The sequence below is a fragment of the Sminthopsis crassicaudata genome, chromosome 2 (assembly GCF_048593235.1).
Source record: "Sminthopsis crassicaudata isolate SCR6 chromosome 2, ASM4859323v1, whole genome shotgun sequence".
Classification (NCBI taxonomy): domain Eukaryota; kingdom Metazoa; phylum Chordata; class Mammalia; order Dasyuromorphia; family Dasyuridae; genus Sminthopsis; species Sminthopsis crassicaudata.
The window spans coordinates 642,493,736-642,511,415 of NC_133618.1; the positions used below are offsets into that span (position 1 = coordinate 642,493,736).

The 17,680-nt window shown below is 37.1% G+C and overlaps 1 protein-coding gene and 1 long non-coding RNA gene across 2 annotated transcripts in view; one reads left to right on the forward strand and one right to left on the reverse strand.

Annotated features, from left to right (window-relative positions):
- Window positions 1-13,624, reverse strand: part of CABCOCO1 (ciliary associated calcium binding coiled-coil 1) — a 157,729-nt gene extending 144,105 nt beyond the window's left edge. The window contains exon 1 of the mRNA XM_074296647.1: window positions 13,458-13,624. Within this exon, the coding sequence (XP_074152748.1) occupies window positions 13,458-13,493 (36 nt within the window). The 5' untranslated portion in view covers window positions 13,494-13,624. The remainder of the gene's footprint in view (window positions 1-13,457) is intronic.
- LOC141558847 (uncharacterized) lies at window positions 13,509-17,201 on the forward strand. The gene is made up of 3 exons (XR_012487154.1): window positions 13,509-13,956; window positions 16,111-16,231; window positions 16,961-17,201. It is a non-coding gene; the product is annotated as an uncharacterized LOC141558847 (long non-coding RNA).
- The last annotated feature ends 479 nt before the right edge of the window (window positions 17,202-17,680 follow it).

Sequence of the window (17,680 nt, forward strand, 5' to 3'; positions counted from 1 at the left end):
AGACTTTTGGAGCTTGAGATCAACATATTTCCTTTTGCAGCTTCACATGTAAACATTTTGACATTGTTGTTTTAATCTGAGTTTGTGTTTTGATCTTCCCTGTTGCCATAGTAGTTTTTTTTATGGTCAGGGCTCTTTTCTATTCTTTGCTCATTTTTAATCTATTTGATGAATAGAGAACAATTTTAAAAGTCATCCCACTGGAGGCACTATTCCAACCATCTTGGGCTGGGGGCTAGGGAATCAGATCTCTGGCTTTCTGTACCAGGGTCTTATAGCAGTTTACTCACTGCAGAGCAGCGGCCCTTTAGTTACATCTGTTGTGCTGGAGGTTCTGGGTCTTGCAGTTTGTCTTTTGCTTTCACAGATTTCCTGATGAGTCAGGACTAGGGGACTTCAGCTGCTGATCTGTGCTGTGGCTAAGAACCTCCCACTGGCTTGTCTGGACACCATCTGTGCTGGGCTGTGCTCCCTCTACCCAAGTGAGACAGGCCTTTTTTGAAGTCCTTATAAGTTGGAAAATTATTTCACTCTGTCTTTTTTGTGTATTCTGTCACTCCAAAATCCATTTAGAAGCTTGATTTCTGAGGGAAAGTAGGAGGGCAGAGACAAACTCTTGACTTCCCTCTGCCATCTGTTGTTATTGTTATTGTTAATATTAATTTATGAAAGGTTATGCCATGAACAAATTAAAAGGATCAAAGAAAAAATAGTTTTAGATCTATGGATAAATAAGGTGTTCAATTGCTTCAGTCTTGTCTGACTTTTTGTGACCCTAGGATTCTTTTTGGCAGATATACTTGAGAGATTTGCCATTTTCTTCTTTAGCTCATTTTATAGATGAGCAAACTGTGTTAAGTGACTTGCCCAGGGTCACACAGCTAGTGATTATCTGAGGTTAGATTTGAACTCAGGAAGATGTCTTCTTGTCAGACTCAGTGTTCTAATTCTCTAAGATGTCAACTAACTGTTCTGGGTAGAGAAGAGTTCATGACCTAACATGACCACACAAGATCATGTAGACAATTTTAATTACAGAATTTTTTTTAATTGCATAAATAAATCTAATGTAGTAAAATGAGAAAGGAAATAACTGGGAAAATATTTGCAACAAGTTTCTTTGATAAAAGTCTCCTTTCCAAGAAACAGATGGAACAGATACAAATTTATAAGAGTCATTCTCCAATAGATAAATGATCAAAGAATATACATGGGCAGTTTTCAGAAGAAATCCAAGCTGTTAACAATGGTATGAAAAAATGCTCTAAATCTCTAACTAAAAAAATACAAATTAAACAACTTTGCTCTTTCACCCCACATATATCATCTGGATAAAGATGATAAAAGAATAAAATGACAAATAGTGCAAGTATTATGGAAAAAGAGGTACACTGTTGGTAGATCTGGGAATTATTGGTTCAGTCATTTGGGAAATCAATTTGTAACTGTGCTTAGAAAATTATTAAAATATGCATGCCCTTTAATCCAGCTATACAACCAGTGGGTCTATACATCCAAACAAATTAAGAAAACAGATCTATTTATCTATATCATTCTGTCTGTCTCTCTATCTACCTATATACAAAATAATTCTAGTAGATTTATCCATGGCATCCAAAATTAGAACCCTGGAAGGTGCTCTTCAATTGGGGAATACTTATACAAAATATGATCTAGGAAAGTATTGCAATATTACTGTGCCATAAGAAATAATGAAATGGGAAACTTAAGGGGAGACTTTGAAGAACTTTATGAATTAATATTGAGTGAAGTAAGTGGAACTAGGAGAACAAATTTCTATGATGATAACATTAAACAGAAAGAAAAAAGAAACTTTTAAAGCTTTAGAATGTTAATCAACATAACCAGTCATAAATCTAAGAGAATGCAAGATGAGAAAGGTCACTTCACTTACAGATGTTGAAGTGAAATTGCAGAAAGAGAAATATATTTTTTGACAAAGCTAATGGGAGAATTTATTTTTTCAGAACTATGTAGGTATGTATTGAGGGATTTTTATAAAAATTACTATTTAGGGGGCATGGGAGGGACATATTACTTGCTAAGTAAAAATAAACTATTATGAATAAATTATAAAAAAATTTGAAGAAATTATATGTAATGCTAATAATAATTTCTGGCATCAATCCAAGCAGTTAGGCCTTAAGGTGGTACACTGGTTGCAGTGCTAGACTTAGAACCAAGGAGATTTGAGTTCAGATTTTGTTTCAAATACTCTTCGTATGACACTGAGCAATTCACATAAATTGTTTGTGCTTTACTTTTTCCACATGTTAAACAAGGGGTTGGGCTTGAATTCTCTTTCTAGTTCCAACTCTGTGATCCTACGCTTTCTGAATGTCATGTATTCTATTGCAAACTCTACTATCCACCACTCATAAAATAGGCTGTAGAGCATGACATGTTCAGTAAACATTATCAGGGAGAAAACAATTAGAGAATAATCATTTATTTTACTAGAAGCTCTAACATTTGTTATTCAGATTTCTTTTTACACAAGTCCATTCTTTAAATGATAATACTTTCCATATGTTGTTTTTAGAAACATCAAGAAATTAATTCAAAAAATAAGAAAAGATTTGGGGGGAGGGAGAGAAGCAAAGGGAACAAGCATTTTAAAGCATCTATTATATGTCAGACACTGTGCTAACTGCTTTACAAATATTATCTCAATTGAAGAAAGTGAATGAGTCCTAGCAAACCATTGGTTGAAAATTAATCATAGAATTCTACTAAAAGATAGACAGGTGGCACAGTGGATTTGTATGCTTAACCTGGAATGAAAAAAAAAACCCAAGTTCAAATCCAGTCTCAGATGCTTCCACATAAGTGATTTTGAGCAAGTCATTTAATCTTTGTCTGACTCAGTTTCCTCATCTGCAAAATTTAGCTAATAATAGTACCTATCTCTGTAGATATCTATATAGGATTTCTGTGGCATCTGGACTCCCTCATCTTACAGATGGTCCTCAAAGATCCCTACAAGTTCCAAATTTATGATCCCGTTAATCTTTTTTTTTGGGGGGGGATGGAGATTACTTTGTGAGGTGGACATAGCAAGTTTTGTTATTCCCATTTTACAGATGAGGAAATTGAGGATATTCAAAGTAACATCACTTGTTACTTTGTTACCTGTATGTATTCACATACATGCCCTTTCATTTATGTACATGCACAAAGGACAATTTGATAGAAGTACATTTAAACATGCAACTCTATAAGGATTTTCCAATTGACTAAGAGCTTATTCTCATTTGAGCTTCATTAAGAACACTCAGTGGAGCCTGGGTGGCCCCACAGTGCACAGAATATCAATCCAAGAGTCAGGAAAATTTATCATCTTGAGTTCAAATCTGGCCTCCAACACTTCTAGCTGTGCAGTCTTAAGTCATTTTTTCCTACTTGGGAAATTGATCTGTAATTTTCTTTCTTTATTTTGACTCTTCCCCATTTAGGTATAAGTCCTATATTTAAGTCACATGATGAATTTTATAGGACTCATTTGCCTATTTTCCCAAATAGCTTATATAATATTGGAACAAATTAGTCTTTAAATGTTTGGTGGAATTCACTTGTAAATTCACTTGGCCCTGGAAATTTTTTTCTTATGGAATTCAATGATAACTTGGTCAATTTCTTTTTCTAAAATTGGGTTAAGCATTGTATTTTCTTTCCTATTATTCCTAATATTTTTGTAAATATTCATCTACTTTACTAAGATTGCCAGGTTTATTGGCACACGATTCTACAAAACAATTTCTAATTATTGCTTTAATTTCCTCTTAATTTGTAGTGAATTCGCTATTGTCATTTTTCATATTGGTAATTTTCTTTCCTTTTTTTTTTTAAGTCAAATAACCCAAAGGTTATCCATTTAATTGTTTATTTTCCCATAAAACCAGCTCTTAGTTTCATTTATTAGTTCAACAGTTTTCTTTCAATTTTTATTAATTTCTCCTTGGTCTTTAATTGAGGATTTTTAATTTGGTCTTTTTCTAATTTTTTTAGTTGCATGCTCAATTCATTTTTCTCCATTTTATTCATGCAAGCATTTGGGGATATAACTTTTTTCTTAAGTACTGTTTTGGCTGCATCCCATAAATTTTGATATGTTGTCTCATTACTGTCATTCTCTTTTAAAATTTTTATTTATTTTTATTAAAGCTTTTTATTTTCCAAATATAATATCCTCCCTTCCCTCTACCCCTCCCCTATATTGTCATTCTCTTTGATGAAACTATTGATTATTTCTATGATTTGTTGTTAACTCGCTCATTCTTTAGGATTAGATTATTTGATTTCCAATTAATTTTTAATCTATCTTTCTATGACTCATTAGTACACATAATTTTTATTGGATCATGATCTGAAAAGGGTGTAGTTAATATTTCTGCCTTTCTTCATTTGACTGTGAGGTTTTATGACTTAATATATGATCAGTTTTATGTAGGTGTCATGTAGTGCTGAGAAAATTGTATTCGTTTTTATCCTTACTCCATTTACTCCAGAGGTTTATCATATCTAATTTTTTTAAGATTTTATTCACCTCCTTAATTTCTTGCTTGCTTTGTTTTATCTAGTTCTGAGAGGGGAACATTGAGGTCCCCCACTAGGATACTTTTGGTGTTTATCCCCAAAACTCACTTAATTTCTCCTCTAGGAATTTGAATGCTATACCAATTGTATGTATTTTTAATATTTATATTACTTCTTTGTCTATGGTATCTTTTAGCAAGATGCAGTTTCCTTTCCCATCTCTTTTTACTGGTTTATTTTGCATCTGCTTTGTCTGAGATTGCTAGTCCTGCTTTTTTTTTTTTTAACTTCAGTTGAAGCATAATTTATTCTGCTCCAGCCTTTTACCTTTTTTGTGTGTGCAAAGCTTTGCTTCAAATGTGTTTCTTATAAGCAACATATTGTAGAATTCTGGCTTTTAATCCACTTCCACATTATGAGAGAGTCTATCTCATTAATATTTACAGCTACGATTACTAATGATATATTTTCCTCCATTCTATTCCCTTCTTATTAATACTTTCTCTCCTTTTACCCTGTCCTTCTACATCAGGGTTTTGCTTCCAACTATTGCCTTCTTCAATATGTTCTCCCTTCCAATTGCTCTTCCCCCTTTTTTTTTTTACCTTTTCCATCCTATTTCTCTACAAACTAAGATAAATTTCTATACTCATCCAAATGTTTATGTTTTCCCTCTTTGAGCAAAATCTGCTAAGATTATGGCTCAAATAATACTTAATTTTTGAAATTGTTTTTTTCCTTGACCTGACAGTTTGGGAATTTGGCTACAATATTCTTTGAGGTTTTCATCTGATGATCTTCCAGAAGGTGATCAGTGGATTCTTTCACTGACTATTTTACCCTTTGGTTTTAGAAGATGTAGAATTAAATAATGCTGGTTTTTGAACATAGCTTTTAGGCAGTCCAATAATTCTTAAATTATCTCTTCTGGTTCTATCTTCCAGATCAGTTGTTTTTCCAATGAAGTGTTTTACATTTTCTTCTATTTTACGTTCTTTAGTTTTTGTTGACTGATTCATGATATCTGATAGATTTGTTCAAATAAGGGATTATTTTCTTCAATTAACTTTTGTCCCTCCTTTTCCATTTGGATGATTCCCCTTTTAAAAGAATTGTTTTTTTCAGCGGATTGTTTTTTTCCACTTGACCAATTACATTTTTGAAAGAATTTTTTTTCAGTCAATTTTTGTCCTTTTCTAATCTGTTGATTCTCTTTCATAATTCTTATTTCTTTCCCCCATTTTTCTCCTATTTCTCTTATTTGATTTTTAAGATCCTTTTTGAGATCTTCCAAGGTTTTTTAAGCTTGGGACTGATTTATATGCCTTTTTAAGACCAACATTGTGACATTGTTGTCCTCTTCTGGGTTTGTGTTTTGATCTTCCCTGTTGCCATTATAGTTTTCTATGGTCAGGGTTCTTTTCTGTTTTTTTGCTCATTTTTTAAAAATTTTGAGCTCTGCTCCTGGGGAACAAGGGGTGCAGTCCCACTCTCCTTGTGCTGTGGGCCAGGGAATTTAGTCACTTGCTTTCTGCACCTAGGCCTCAGGTGTCTTGCCTACAACACTGGCATGGGCTAGTCACACCTGTTACAATGAGGTTTTGGGGGCTGGAAATTTTCTTTTGCTGTAGGGCTAGATGCCTGACAGATGGCCTGCTGTGCCATTGGTCTGCTGAGACAGTACTGAGGGGGTCTTGGATGTTGATCTGTATTACAGCTAAAAATTGCCACTGACTTGTTTGGATTCCATCTGTACCAGGTTGAATTCCCCTATGACCTAAATGAGAGATGCTTCTTGAAATCCTTGTAAGTTTTATCAAACTGAAAGACTTTCAGTCCATGTCCCTCCAGAATTCATTTAGCATCTTGACTTAATGTTGTTTCCAAGAGAAAGAACTCTGAGGGGAGCACTCAAGCAACTTCCTGGTGTTTGTCCACCATAGTGGCTCTCTTCCCCTCCCCTCTCCCAGGTCTTCCTAATCCTAAGGCTAGCAATCCTTATTCTTGGACTGCCTCTCAGCTGGGATAATTTCCCATGCTTCTGACTGACAGTAAATATAGAAAAGAATTCACAGCATCAAAACTTCCCAAGTTTCTGCTAAAACAGCTGAGAGATTATTGGGAGAGAATAAAAATAAAGGGATATCTTAGGCAATTTAAACTGTTCTAATATTACTATAGTCAAAAATAAAATTGAGGCCTTTTAAAATATTTTAACTTCAAAGCACTTGACATTTGTCTCATTTTAATACTCACAACAACTCTGGGAGCTATTTATTATGACTTTGGGCAAGTCAGTTAACTTCTGCTTGCTTCAATTTCTTCATCTTTAAAATGGGGAAAATAATAGAACTTACTTCCCTGGATTGTTGTGTTAGTCAACTGTGAAAATAATTGTTCAAATTAAATAAAAGTTAAGGTACAGTTAAGGAACTAGCCCAAGGTCACCCTGCTAAAGAATGGCAGAGTTAGGTTCTTAAACTCTTAAATCCAACACTTCCTACTTTGAATACCCTGCCTCTCATAGAGAGCCCCTCATGAGCCTTCAGGTACCATATGATTGCCAGATGTTGTTATTCATTATCAGACAGACCTTTTAACAACTGATCTAAAGGTTGATGTCTCCCGAGAAAGAGGTCGTTTTCCATTTTCATAAGGAATGAGTCAAATTAATGAGCTCATTATAATCCTCAGATTTTCTTTTTTAATCATGGAAAGATGCCAGTTTCAGAACCAGCTAGCCTTCACTGCTGGACCTTCTGTCTGGCATGAAATCAAGGACCTTATCAGCTCTTTTGCTAGAGAAAAGCCTGGCACATAGTAAATGCCACATAAATTATTGTAATCATATTATTTCTATTTTACAGATAAGGAAGCTAAGTAGGAGAAACTTGAGGTACTTGCAGTCAGACAGTAATAAGTATCTGAGGTGGGACTTGAACTCAAGTCTTTTCTGATTTCAAGATCAGCACCCTAGCCATTGTGCCATTGTGTATTGTGGCTGCCTAAGCCAATACACAACTGGAATGTGTTTAAATGTAGCTCTACTTTTAAGAGTACATTGAAGAGGCAGCATGTTCTGCCTTGGATAGAATCCTGGGCATCTGGAACTCTGGGGGAACTGCCAACTTTGCCAATGACCCACAAAGTGGCTTTCCATAAGGCATCTAATGAATTGTTATCTTAGTTTCTCCATTTGTAAAATGCAGATAACGCTTATCTCCTACTCAGGAATGTTGTTTTGATTCACTGAGTTACAAAGTACTTGGTTAAGTTCTTGCTAAAATTACTTCTTAAGTAAGTCCTTTAAAAAAAGAAAGGACTGGGGGGGGGGGAAGGAGAAAAATTGTGGTCTCAATTTGGTGATTTCTAAACTGGGGGAGAGGAGGTAATACGTAGAATAAAAGACCTGCTTTTCTTTCAGAATAACTCTGGCTTTGTTTGCCCTTGTTGTCTTCAAGCTTATTTCCAGGCCATCTGTGACTTAGCCACATTGTATATTTAGATAAAGCGCAAAGCAGAAATATTGATGTGCTCAGCAATGAAGGGCAGAGATTTGTGTTCCTCACAAGTAGCCATAAGAAGGCACAGGCAGCAGCCCAGAATATCTGGTGCAGAAAAATAAAGAGCTCACATTTCTATGGGGTTTTAAGGTTTGGGAAGCGTGTTTTTCACAAGAATATAATCAGCTAATAATCATAAGAATCCACATTTCTAGAAGATTTTGTTTGCCAAAGCACTTGACATCTGACTTTATTATTATTATTAATATTATTATTATTGATCCTAACAACAGCTTTCAGAAGTAGCTGCTAATATTCCCATTTTACAGATGAAGAAACTGAGGCTGAAACTGACTTGCCCAGAGCTACATAGGTAATATGTATTGGAGATAGGATTTGAATTTAGATGTCCATTACTATTAGTACCACCACTGCCACCACCACTGCTATGTATGCATGCATGCATGTATGTATGTATATGTAATTATATGTAATGACATAATGCTTAAGAAGAAGTGCGTGCTGATGGCAGACTCGAAAAAGCAGTTGGCTGAGCTTGTCCAACAGTAGCTAACAAATAATTTAAAAATGATGCTTCAAAGCAAATTCTAGAGTGGCAAAGTAGCTGGGCCCATAAAAGGTCGGAGCGGTACACTAATAGAATCATAGTCCTGAAGTTATCTTCCTGAGTTCAAATCTTGCCCAGACATTTACTACCTGTGAATGATTCTGGGCAGCTCCCTTAACCTCATATATTTTAGTTTTCTCATGTGTAAATTTGTTGGAGAAGAAAAAGTGCTTTGCCAGGCACTTCAGGAAACCCATAAATAGGGCCACAAAGAGGAAGACACAACAAATAACTGATCAACAACAACAATAATGAGAACCAAGGCAACATGATCAAATTATATGCCAATAAAGCCAACAATTAATTAATTAATTAATTAAATTAATTAACCAACATAATCCAATTATATGACAATAAAACCAACACTCACTGAAATGAATGAATATTAACATTAACAGAAGAATGGATAAATAAATAACTTAAATAACCCCTTCTTAGAAAAAAAAAGAACAATCCATCATTGAATTCTCCTCTCCCTCCACCATCACTACCCAAATCCCCAAGACCATATGGATTCACAAGTGAATTCTACCAGATGTTTAAGGAACAATTAGTTCCAATGCCATTTAAACTATTTGAAAAACTGTAAAGAAGAAGTCTTACCAAATTACTTTAATTTAATAATACAAATATGTTTTTTGATATCTAAGCCAGGGAGAACAAAAACAAAGAAAGAAAACTAGAGACCAATTTCCTTAATTTCTTTATTAATGCAAAAAATGTTAAATAAAATACCAGTGAGGGGATTATAGTAATGTATTACAAAGATCATCTACCATGACCGGGTGGGATATTTACCAGGAATGGATAGCTGGTTTAAAATGAGACAAATTTCCAGCATAAATGACCATATTGATAACAAAAACAACAAAAAATATTTTATTATAACGGTAGATTCAGAAAAAAGAAACTTTGAGAAAATATAACACCAATTTCTGTTAAAAACACTAGAAAGCATAGGAATCAGTGGAGCCTTTCTTCACATGATAAGTAGTAAAATCAAGAGTAAATATTATTTGGAATGGGTATAAACTTGAAGCCTTCCCAACAAGATCAGGAGTGAAGCAAGAATGTCCATTATCACTATTGCTTAATATTGTACTGGAAATGCTAGCTTTAACAATAAGAGAAGAAAAATAAACTGAAGGATAAACTACCATTCTTTGCAGATGATATCATGGTATACTTAGCAACTCCTAGAGAATCAGTTTAAAAAAACTAACTGAAATAATGAACTTCAGCAAAGTTGCAGGAAATAAAATAAATCATTTAAATCATCAGCATTTCTATATAGTACTAACAAAGTCCAGCAGCAAGAGACAGAAAGAAAAATTCCATTTAAAGTACTTGCAAACAATATAAAATGCTTAACTGCCAAGACCAGCTCAGGGACTATATGGACACAATCATAAGACATTTTTCACAGAAATAAAGACAGATCTAAATAGCTGGATTATAAATTGCTCATGGGTGGTCCAAACCAATGTAATCAAAATAACAATTCTACCTAATTGAATTTTTCAGTGCTGTTCCATTCAAACTTCCAAATATTATTTTATAAAGCCAGAAAAAAATAAAATTTGTTTGGAAGAACAAAAGTTCAAGAATATCATGAAAATCAATAGGAAAAAATGTGAAGGAAGGCAGCCTAGTAGTTCCAGATATTAGAATATAATACAAAGTGGTAATCATCAAAATGATCTGGTATTAGCTAAGAAATGGGTGAATCAGTGGAATAGATTAAGTACACAATACATGGCTATAGTAATATGACAGACCCAAAGTTCCAAACTTTTGAGATAAAAACTTAGCCTTTGACAAAAATTGTTGGGATGTAAAAAGCAATTCAGAAGAAACTAGGTTTAGACTAGCATGTCAGATTGTGTAAAATGAGAATATTGACATGGATAAATTATTTAGTCATAAAGAGTAATATAAGTAAATTAAGAAAGTGTGAGAAAATGTACCTGTCAGATATATGACTAAGGTAAGGTTTTTTTTTTTTTTTTGACCAAATAAGAGAAAGAGAGGATTATTGGAAGTAAAATAAATTATTTTGATGACATGCACAAACAAAACTAGTGCAGCCAAAATTAGAAAAAAAATATGGGGGGGGAGTTTTGTAGTGAGTTTCGCTGATAAAGGCCTCATTTCTCAAATATATTGAAAACTGAGCTAAATTCATAAAAAAATAAGATTCATTCCCCAGTTGATAAATAATAAAAGCTATGAACAGACAGTTTTCAGAAGAAATCAAAATTATTTATAGTCACATGAAAAATTGTTCTAAATCACTCTGGATTAGAGAAATGAAAACTTAAGCAATTCTGTGATATCACCTTACATCTCTCAAATTGACTGACATGATAGAAAGAAAGTGACAAATACAGGATGGAATGAGGAAAAACAGGGACACTAAGTTACTCTTGTTGGAGTTGAGAACCTATTCAACTCTTCTGGAGAGCAATTTAGAACTATCCCAAAAGGAATATAAAACTGTCTATGCCCTTTGACTAGACATACTAGATCTATATCCCAAAGAAATCAAGGAAAAAGAGAAAGGATACATTTGTACAAAAATACAGCAACTCTTTTTGTGATAATAAGGGATTGGAAATCGAGGGCTTGCCCATCAACTAGGGCTGAACAAGTTGTGGTATGATTGTGATGAAATACTATTGTGTTGTAAGACACGATGAGCAGGATGCTTTCAGAAAATCTTGGGAAGACTTAAGTGAACTCATGCAAAGTGAAGTGAGCAGAATCAAGATAACATTGTACACAGTAACAACAATATTGTGATGATGATCAATCATGAAAGACTTGGCTGCTCTCATTAATACAATGAACTAAGAAGACATTTTCAATGGATTTGTGCTGAAAAATGCTATCCACTTCAAAAGAGAATTGAAGAGGGGGCAGCTAGGTGGTGCAGTGGATAGATCACCAGCCTTGAATTCAGGAGGACCTGAGTTCAAATCTGGTCTGAGACACGTAACACTTCCTAGCTGTGTGACCCTGAGCAAGTCACTTAACTCCAGCCAAAAAAAAAAAAAAAAAAGAGAGAATTGAAGAACCTGAGGTGCAAATTGAAGCATACTTTTAAATTTTTTTCATTACTTTAATGAAATTTTTATTTTTGTGCACGCCTTTTGCAATATAGCTAATATGGGAATGTTTTGCATACGTCATATGTATCATTAATATAAAATTGCTTGCCCTCTCCAGGAGAGGAGGGTTGATGAGCAGGAGGGAGGGAAAGAATTTAGAGCTCAATTAAAAAAAATATTGTTTAAAAAACTTTTCACATATAATTGGGAAATGTTTGATAACAGGAGTGAAGCATTTAATAGGTGATTAATTACTTTTATTTGGAATTGCATCAACATTTTTGGTTCTTAAGCCAATGAATGACTATTATCCTTTAAAAGTCAGAAAGCCATGGGTTTTAGGGATGAGCTCAAGAGTTAGCAGTTCTTGCAACTTTCTTGGGCATATAAGGAGATTTAAACTCCTAAGTTTAGATTCGCAATCTAATGTTTTTGTTAAACTATATATGCAGTATGTGGGACCTAGGATAAATATTGGGCTAATGGAAATAATTAGGAGGGGAAGCAGGTGTAGCACTATTAGTATATGTTCTCAGGTGAGAATAAATTTAAAAAATCAAAATAAATGAATAAAACATGCCTGGTGACTTTCTCCTCAAGCTCTTATCATGAGAACAAATGACGGAGTTTACTTTTTTTTTTTTCCAATGGGTTTAGAAGAAACCTTAGAGACTATTTTTTGACTTATGAAGAAACTGAGGCTCAAACAAGTCCTTGAACCTAGGGCCTCTGAATGTGTACTCTGTTCCTTATTCAGTGACTGTCCTAGGTCACTCTCCCCAGCAGGGAGAATTCCTGAGACCCAGAGAGGCAGAGTCACTCACCTGAGACAGAGTCACAAGCGCAGCAGGATCCCAGGGTGCCTCCCAAACCTGTACTATTCCCACGGGCTGTGTGACACTGGGCCAGCTTTGTGCTGCCCGGGCTGTCCCAGGAGGCTCGCCTTCATAAGCTGCTATATGAGCATTATTATAATTATTATTTTGACTCCAGACTTCCTGTCTCTCCAGTTTTCTTGCAGGCTAGAGAATGAAAACTAGTGCCCATCAGGGACGAGTCCCATCAGGTGTGGGGGTCTCAGTTTCCTGATCTTCCTAGTGAGGGGCCTCGCCTTGATCTCGAAAGCTATTTGATCTCTCATCTTTTATTTGTAGTAGATGTTTTAATTTATTAAAATGGCAAACAAAACAAACAACAACAACAACAAAAACAAACAAACAAACAAAAAAAAACCAAAGCGCTTGCGAACTGCATCGGATTTGGAGTCAGAGCCGATGGGTTCAAATCTCATCTCTGATATTTACTGGGATTTTGGGTAAGAATAGATTTGGGCTGGAAGGGAAAGTCCATCTTTCCCCTCATTCTGCACAGAGGGCGCTAAGGCTGGGCTGGCAAGTGTCAGAGCGGGATTTGAACCTGGCTCCCCGGGCGCAGCAGTCTGTCCGGATTCAGCCACTGGACAGGCCCCTCCCTGCTCCACACCTGAGGGGGTCGCGAGTGTCTCGTTCCGCCGGCTCATCTGGAAACCTTAGCCCTCCCCTTCCCCCGGGCCTGTCCCCTCACTTCCCCAGCGACGGGTCCGCAGACTTGGGAGTCATGGCCCCTCCCGGGGTTCCGAGGGAGTGAGAGAGCCAAGTGAGGGAAGAAGGAAGTCCATACCTGCGTCCGAGATGAGGAGGTACTGGCGGTGCTCATGCTTGCAGGAGAAGCGTCTTTCTGTTGCTATGGGAACTGCGCCGGAGGGGGCGGAGCTGGGGCGGCCCGGAGGGGGCTCACTTCAGCGGCTGAGGGGTGGGGGGTTGGAGAACCCAGGAAGTTGGAGGGAGGCTTTTAGGGCAGCGGGGAGACCGAGAGGCCTCTGAGTTACTTCCCTTCCCCCGGGCCCCCCCTTCTCTGCTGTAAAAAAAAGGGGACCGGAGATATGGCCTGGGGGTGGGGGTCAGCTTCCAGAGAAGCTCTGGGAGGCTCGAAGCAGGCGCGTGCCCTTCCAGACCCGAATCCCCGTCCCGGCCTCTGCGATCCCTTCCCTTCCATCCTCGGGCCGCGGGCCGCGTCTACACCTTACACAGACAAACCTCCGGCTCCGATGCCCCTAGTTTCCTTCACCCTGGGGGAGAGGTCGCCAGCCTCCGGATAACGGGCTCCTTTGGCAGTCTGGGTAATCCTGACACCCCCCCCCCCCCCCCCCCGTAACCCTCTTCTTCCATTCTTCCTTCTGCCCCGCCCACTGGGCTCCTGTAAATTTACTGGGGGAGTCCGGAATAAAGCGAATTACTCTATGAAGCTCTGACCAAAGCTAAGGGGGATGAAGGGAGGCCTGAAAGGGGGAGGGGAGGACCCTAGACAGAGGCGCTTCCCAGCATTCGCCACATTGGTGAGCTTGTTTTGGGAAGAGTTTGGGGGGGCACGAGGCAGCCTCTGTCCAGGGAGGCCGGAGGCCACACCTGATCTGGCCGAAAGGAGGCTCATTTCCATGTGCCATCCATTTGGTAAGCAGGTGTCTGTCCACGGAGAAGAAAAATCAGCTCAGTGGAAGGGCTTTCCTCACCTGGGAGGTCAGCGGAGTCGCTCTCCTGTTGGATCCATTTGGAAGATATATGCCTTTCTCAGACATGTGCTGAATTTGTTTTCCAAAATGCTTCCAGTTCCTCCAGAGCATGGGTGAACACAGAACTCCTCCATTTTCAAACCACAAATGTTTATTGAGATTTGTGCAAAAAAAAAAAAAAAAAGTATAAATCCAAGTAAAATTATAAATCCAAGTAAAGGCCTTGATTGGCCTCCAGTCCAGACAAATAGAGCTGCTTGCTGCTCCTCATAGTTAATATCTGTTTGGGCCTTTTCCCCAGCTGTGACCATACCTGCCCTGCCCTCTCTCTCACCCCATCTCCAGTTTTTTTCTCCCTCCCTTCTCCCCTAGGCAGCAAGCAATCCAATGTATATTAATCATGTGCAATTCTTCCATATATATATATCCACAATGATCATGCTGAGCAAGAAAAGCCAAATCAAAAAGGAAAAAAAAAAAAGAGAAATTAAAAAAAACAAGCAAACCACAACAACAAAAGTTGAAAAAAATATGTTGTGGTCCACACTCAGTTCCCACAGGCTTCTGTCTGAGTACAGATGTCTCTCTCCATCACCAGACCATTGGAGCTGGCCTGAATCACCTCACTGGTGAAAAGAGTCTTGTCCATCAGAAATGATCATGCTATAATCTTGCTGTTGCTCTTTTAGACTCCCCGGGCTTCCCTCAAAGCCCAGCTCTGACACTATCTCCTACATGATGCCTTTCCTGATTCCCAGATTTGTTAAGGCTTACTGCTCCCCACCCCCATATTACTTCCTTTTTTTCTTTGTATTTATTTTATTTTGATTTAGATCCACACATTTCTTATCATTTTTTTTTTTTTTTTGCATCACTAGTAGCCAGCTCAGGACCAGACACATAGTAGATGCTCAATAAATACTCCTCATTTTGGAAATTTGGAGCTAGAATTGACCTTTGAACTCATTTAAAGTGATATTGAAGCTCTTTATGTTACAGATGAGGAAATAAAACTCAGACTTGTGAAGTCCTCCCTCAGGAGCACACAAAGAGAAGGACCCAGTGCTAGCACTTTAACTTAGAATCATATATTTAGAATTGAAAGGGTCCTCAGAAGTCATTCTTCATTTTACAGAGGGAGAAACTGAGGCCCACATAAGGGAAATGACTTGTTCAAGGTCCTATAAGGAAAAACTTCTTAAACTGTGGGTCACAGCCCCATATGAAGTCATATAACTGAATGCGGGGTTGCAAAATTATGATTTATTATCAGTAAATGTTTGATCTGTGTATCTTATATACTTGTATACCTGGAATTGCATGAAAATTTCTTGGGCAAAAAGGGGCCACAAGTAAAAAAGTTTAAGAAGCCCTACTCTAAGGTATAGAATAGAGCCAGGATTTAATCCTAGGTTTTTTGGCTTCAAATTCAGTGGTTTCTATATGGCCAAGCCTCTTCCTATCCCATATCCCGTTGCCTTTCACTGTTGGAACCTGGTGTAATTACCTAGGGTAATCCTCTGGGACTGCTGTGATCATTGAATTCTGTTCTTGGAAAAGAAATATTTTAAAAATGAAAGTTGGTGAAATTGAACCAGCTTCAATACTGTACCTTTAACAAGGTTCAGAAAATAACACATTGGAGCCAGATCTTGACAAGGCCTGGATAATTTTATGATGAATGTTTATGAACTGGCAAACAATATAAAGGCAATGAAACCTCAGCCTTGACCACTTGAGAAATTATTTCTCTCTACTTTTCAGAATCCTTGAAACAGGCAATGCAAGCCTGTTGGGGAGCATGATGGAGGGAGCCATGGCGGTAGGTAGCTTGAGCCTTGTGTTGGTTTCTTGGCTCTACCTGTCTAAACTTTTATGATCTCTGGTAAGTCATCCTTTTCTGTGGGTTTTAATTTTTTTTGTCTTTAAAATGTTGGGGTGGTGGGTTCAATGATCCCCAAATTTCCTTCTAGCTTCATATCTGTGATCCTGTGGTTGAGACAAAAAATAATAGATTGAATGTATCACAAAGAAAGGGAATGGTATGCTGTCTCAAGAGGCCAATAGAAGTGCTTGCAATCACATACTCATTATCTCAGTCACGTCCAAATCTTGAGATGCTGAAGTAGTTTACCATTTTCTTCTGCATCTCATTTTAACAAATAAGGAAACTGAGGCAAACAGAACTAAGTAACTTGTCCAGGCTCACAGAGCTGGTAAGTGTCTGAGGCTGGATTTGAAACCAAGTTTTCCTGACTATAGGTCTATTGCTCTATCCATTGCTCTGCTTGACTCTTCTTCACTGTCACATATGTAAAAAGTAAAAGTTAAGATTCAGAACCCAGTTTATGGGTTCATAGTATTGGAGCTGGAAGGATCTTGGAGATCATGGAGTCCAATGCTCTCATTTTATGTATGTAAAAAGTAAGAGTTAAGATTCAAAACCCAGTTTATGGCTCATAGAATTGGAACTGGAAGGATCTTGGAGATCTTGGAGTCCAATGCTCTCATTTTGTAGATAAGAGATCACATGTTTCACCCAGGACAACACAACACAAGTAGAACATGTCAGAGACAGAATTCTGACCTAATTTTTTTTTTTTTTTGACTCCAGGTGGATTGTTCTACTTTTTCTACTATATTCCACTGCTCTTCAATCATGGAGGTCTGTGGTACAAATCCATTCATTTCAAAGTTATCCTCTTTTTATGGAGTACATTAGAATGGGGCTTAAGCCTGTTGGAAAAGCTACAAGATGAGCTTCCTTTAGTGTGTCTATTCATTATGAGTCTGGTTGATCATCTCTGACTATGATATCAGTAATTCTGTCAATAAAATACCTGGAAAAATAGCCATAACAATTTTTCGTATTTCCATATGTTATACAAAGTGTTAGAAATAAATTCATGGATCTTTGTTTAAGAAATGACAAACATTGCACAAGATGTGCTACCAAATATAGAAGATTTGGATCCTTCAGTACTTCCATGTATACATGAGCTTGCTGATGTGGATAATTCCTTCACTGGTTCAGATTGCAACCCAGTCACATCTTTTCATTTCCTGCAATATTTTTTTAAATTTAATTGTAAAATAATTTTTATTTACCAGATATATGCATGGGTAATTTTACAACATTGACAATTACCAAACCTTTTGTTCTAATTTTTCCCCTCCTTGCCCCCACCCCCTCCCCCAGATGGCAGGTTGACCAATACATGTTCAATATGTTAAAGTATAAATTAAATGCAATATATGTATATATGTCCAAACAGTTGTTTTGCTGTACAAAAAGAATCGGACTTTGAAACAGTGTACCATTAACCTGTGAAGG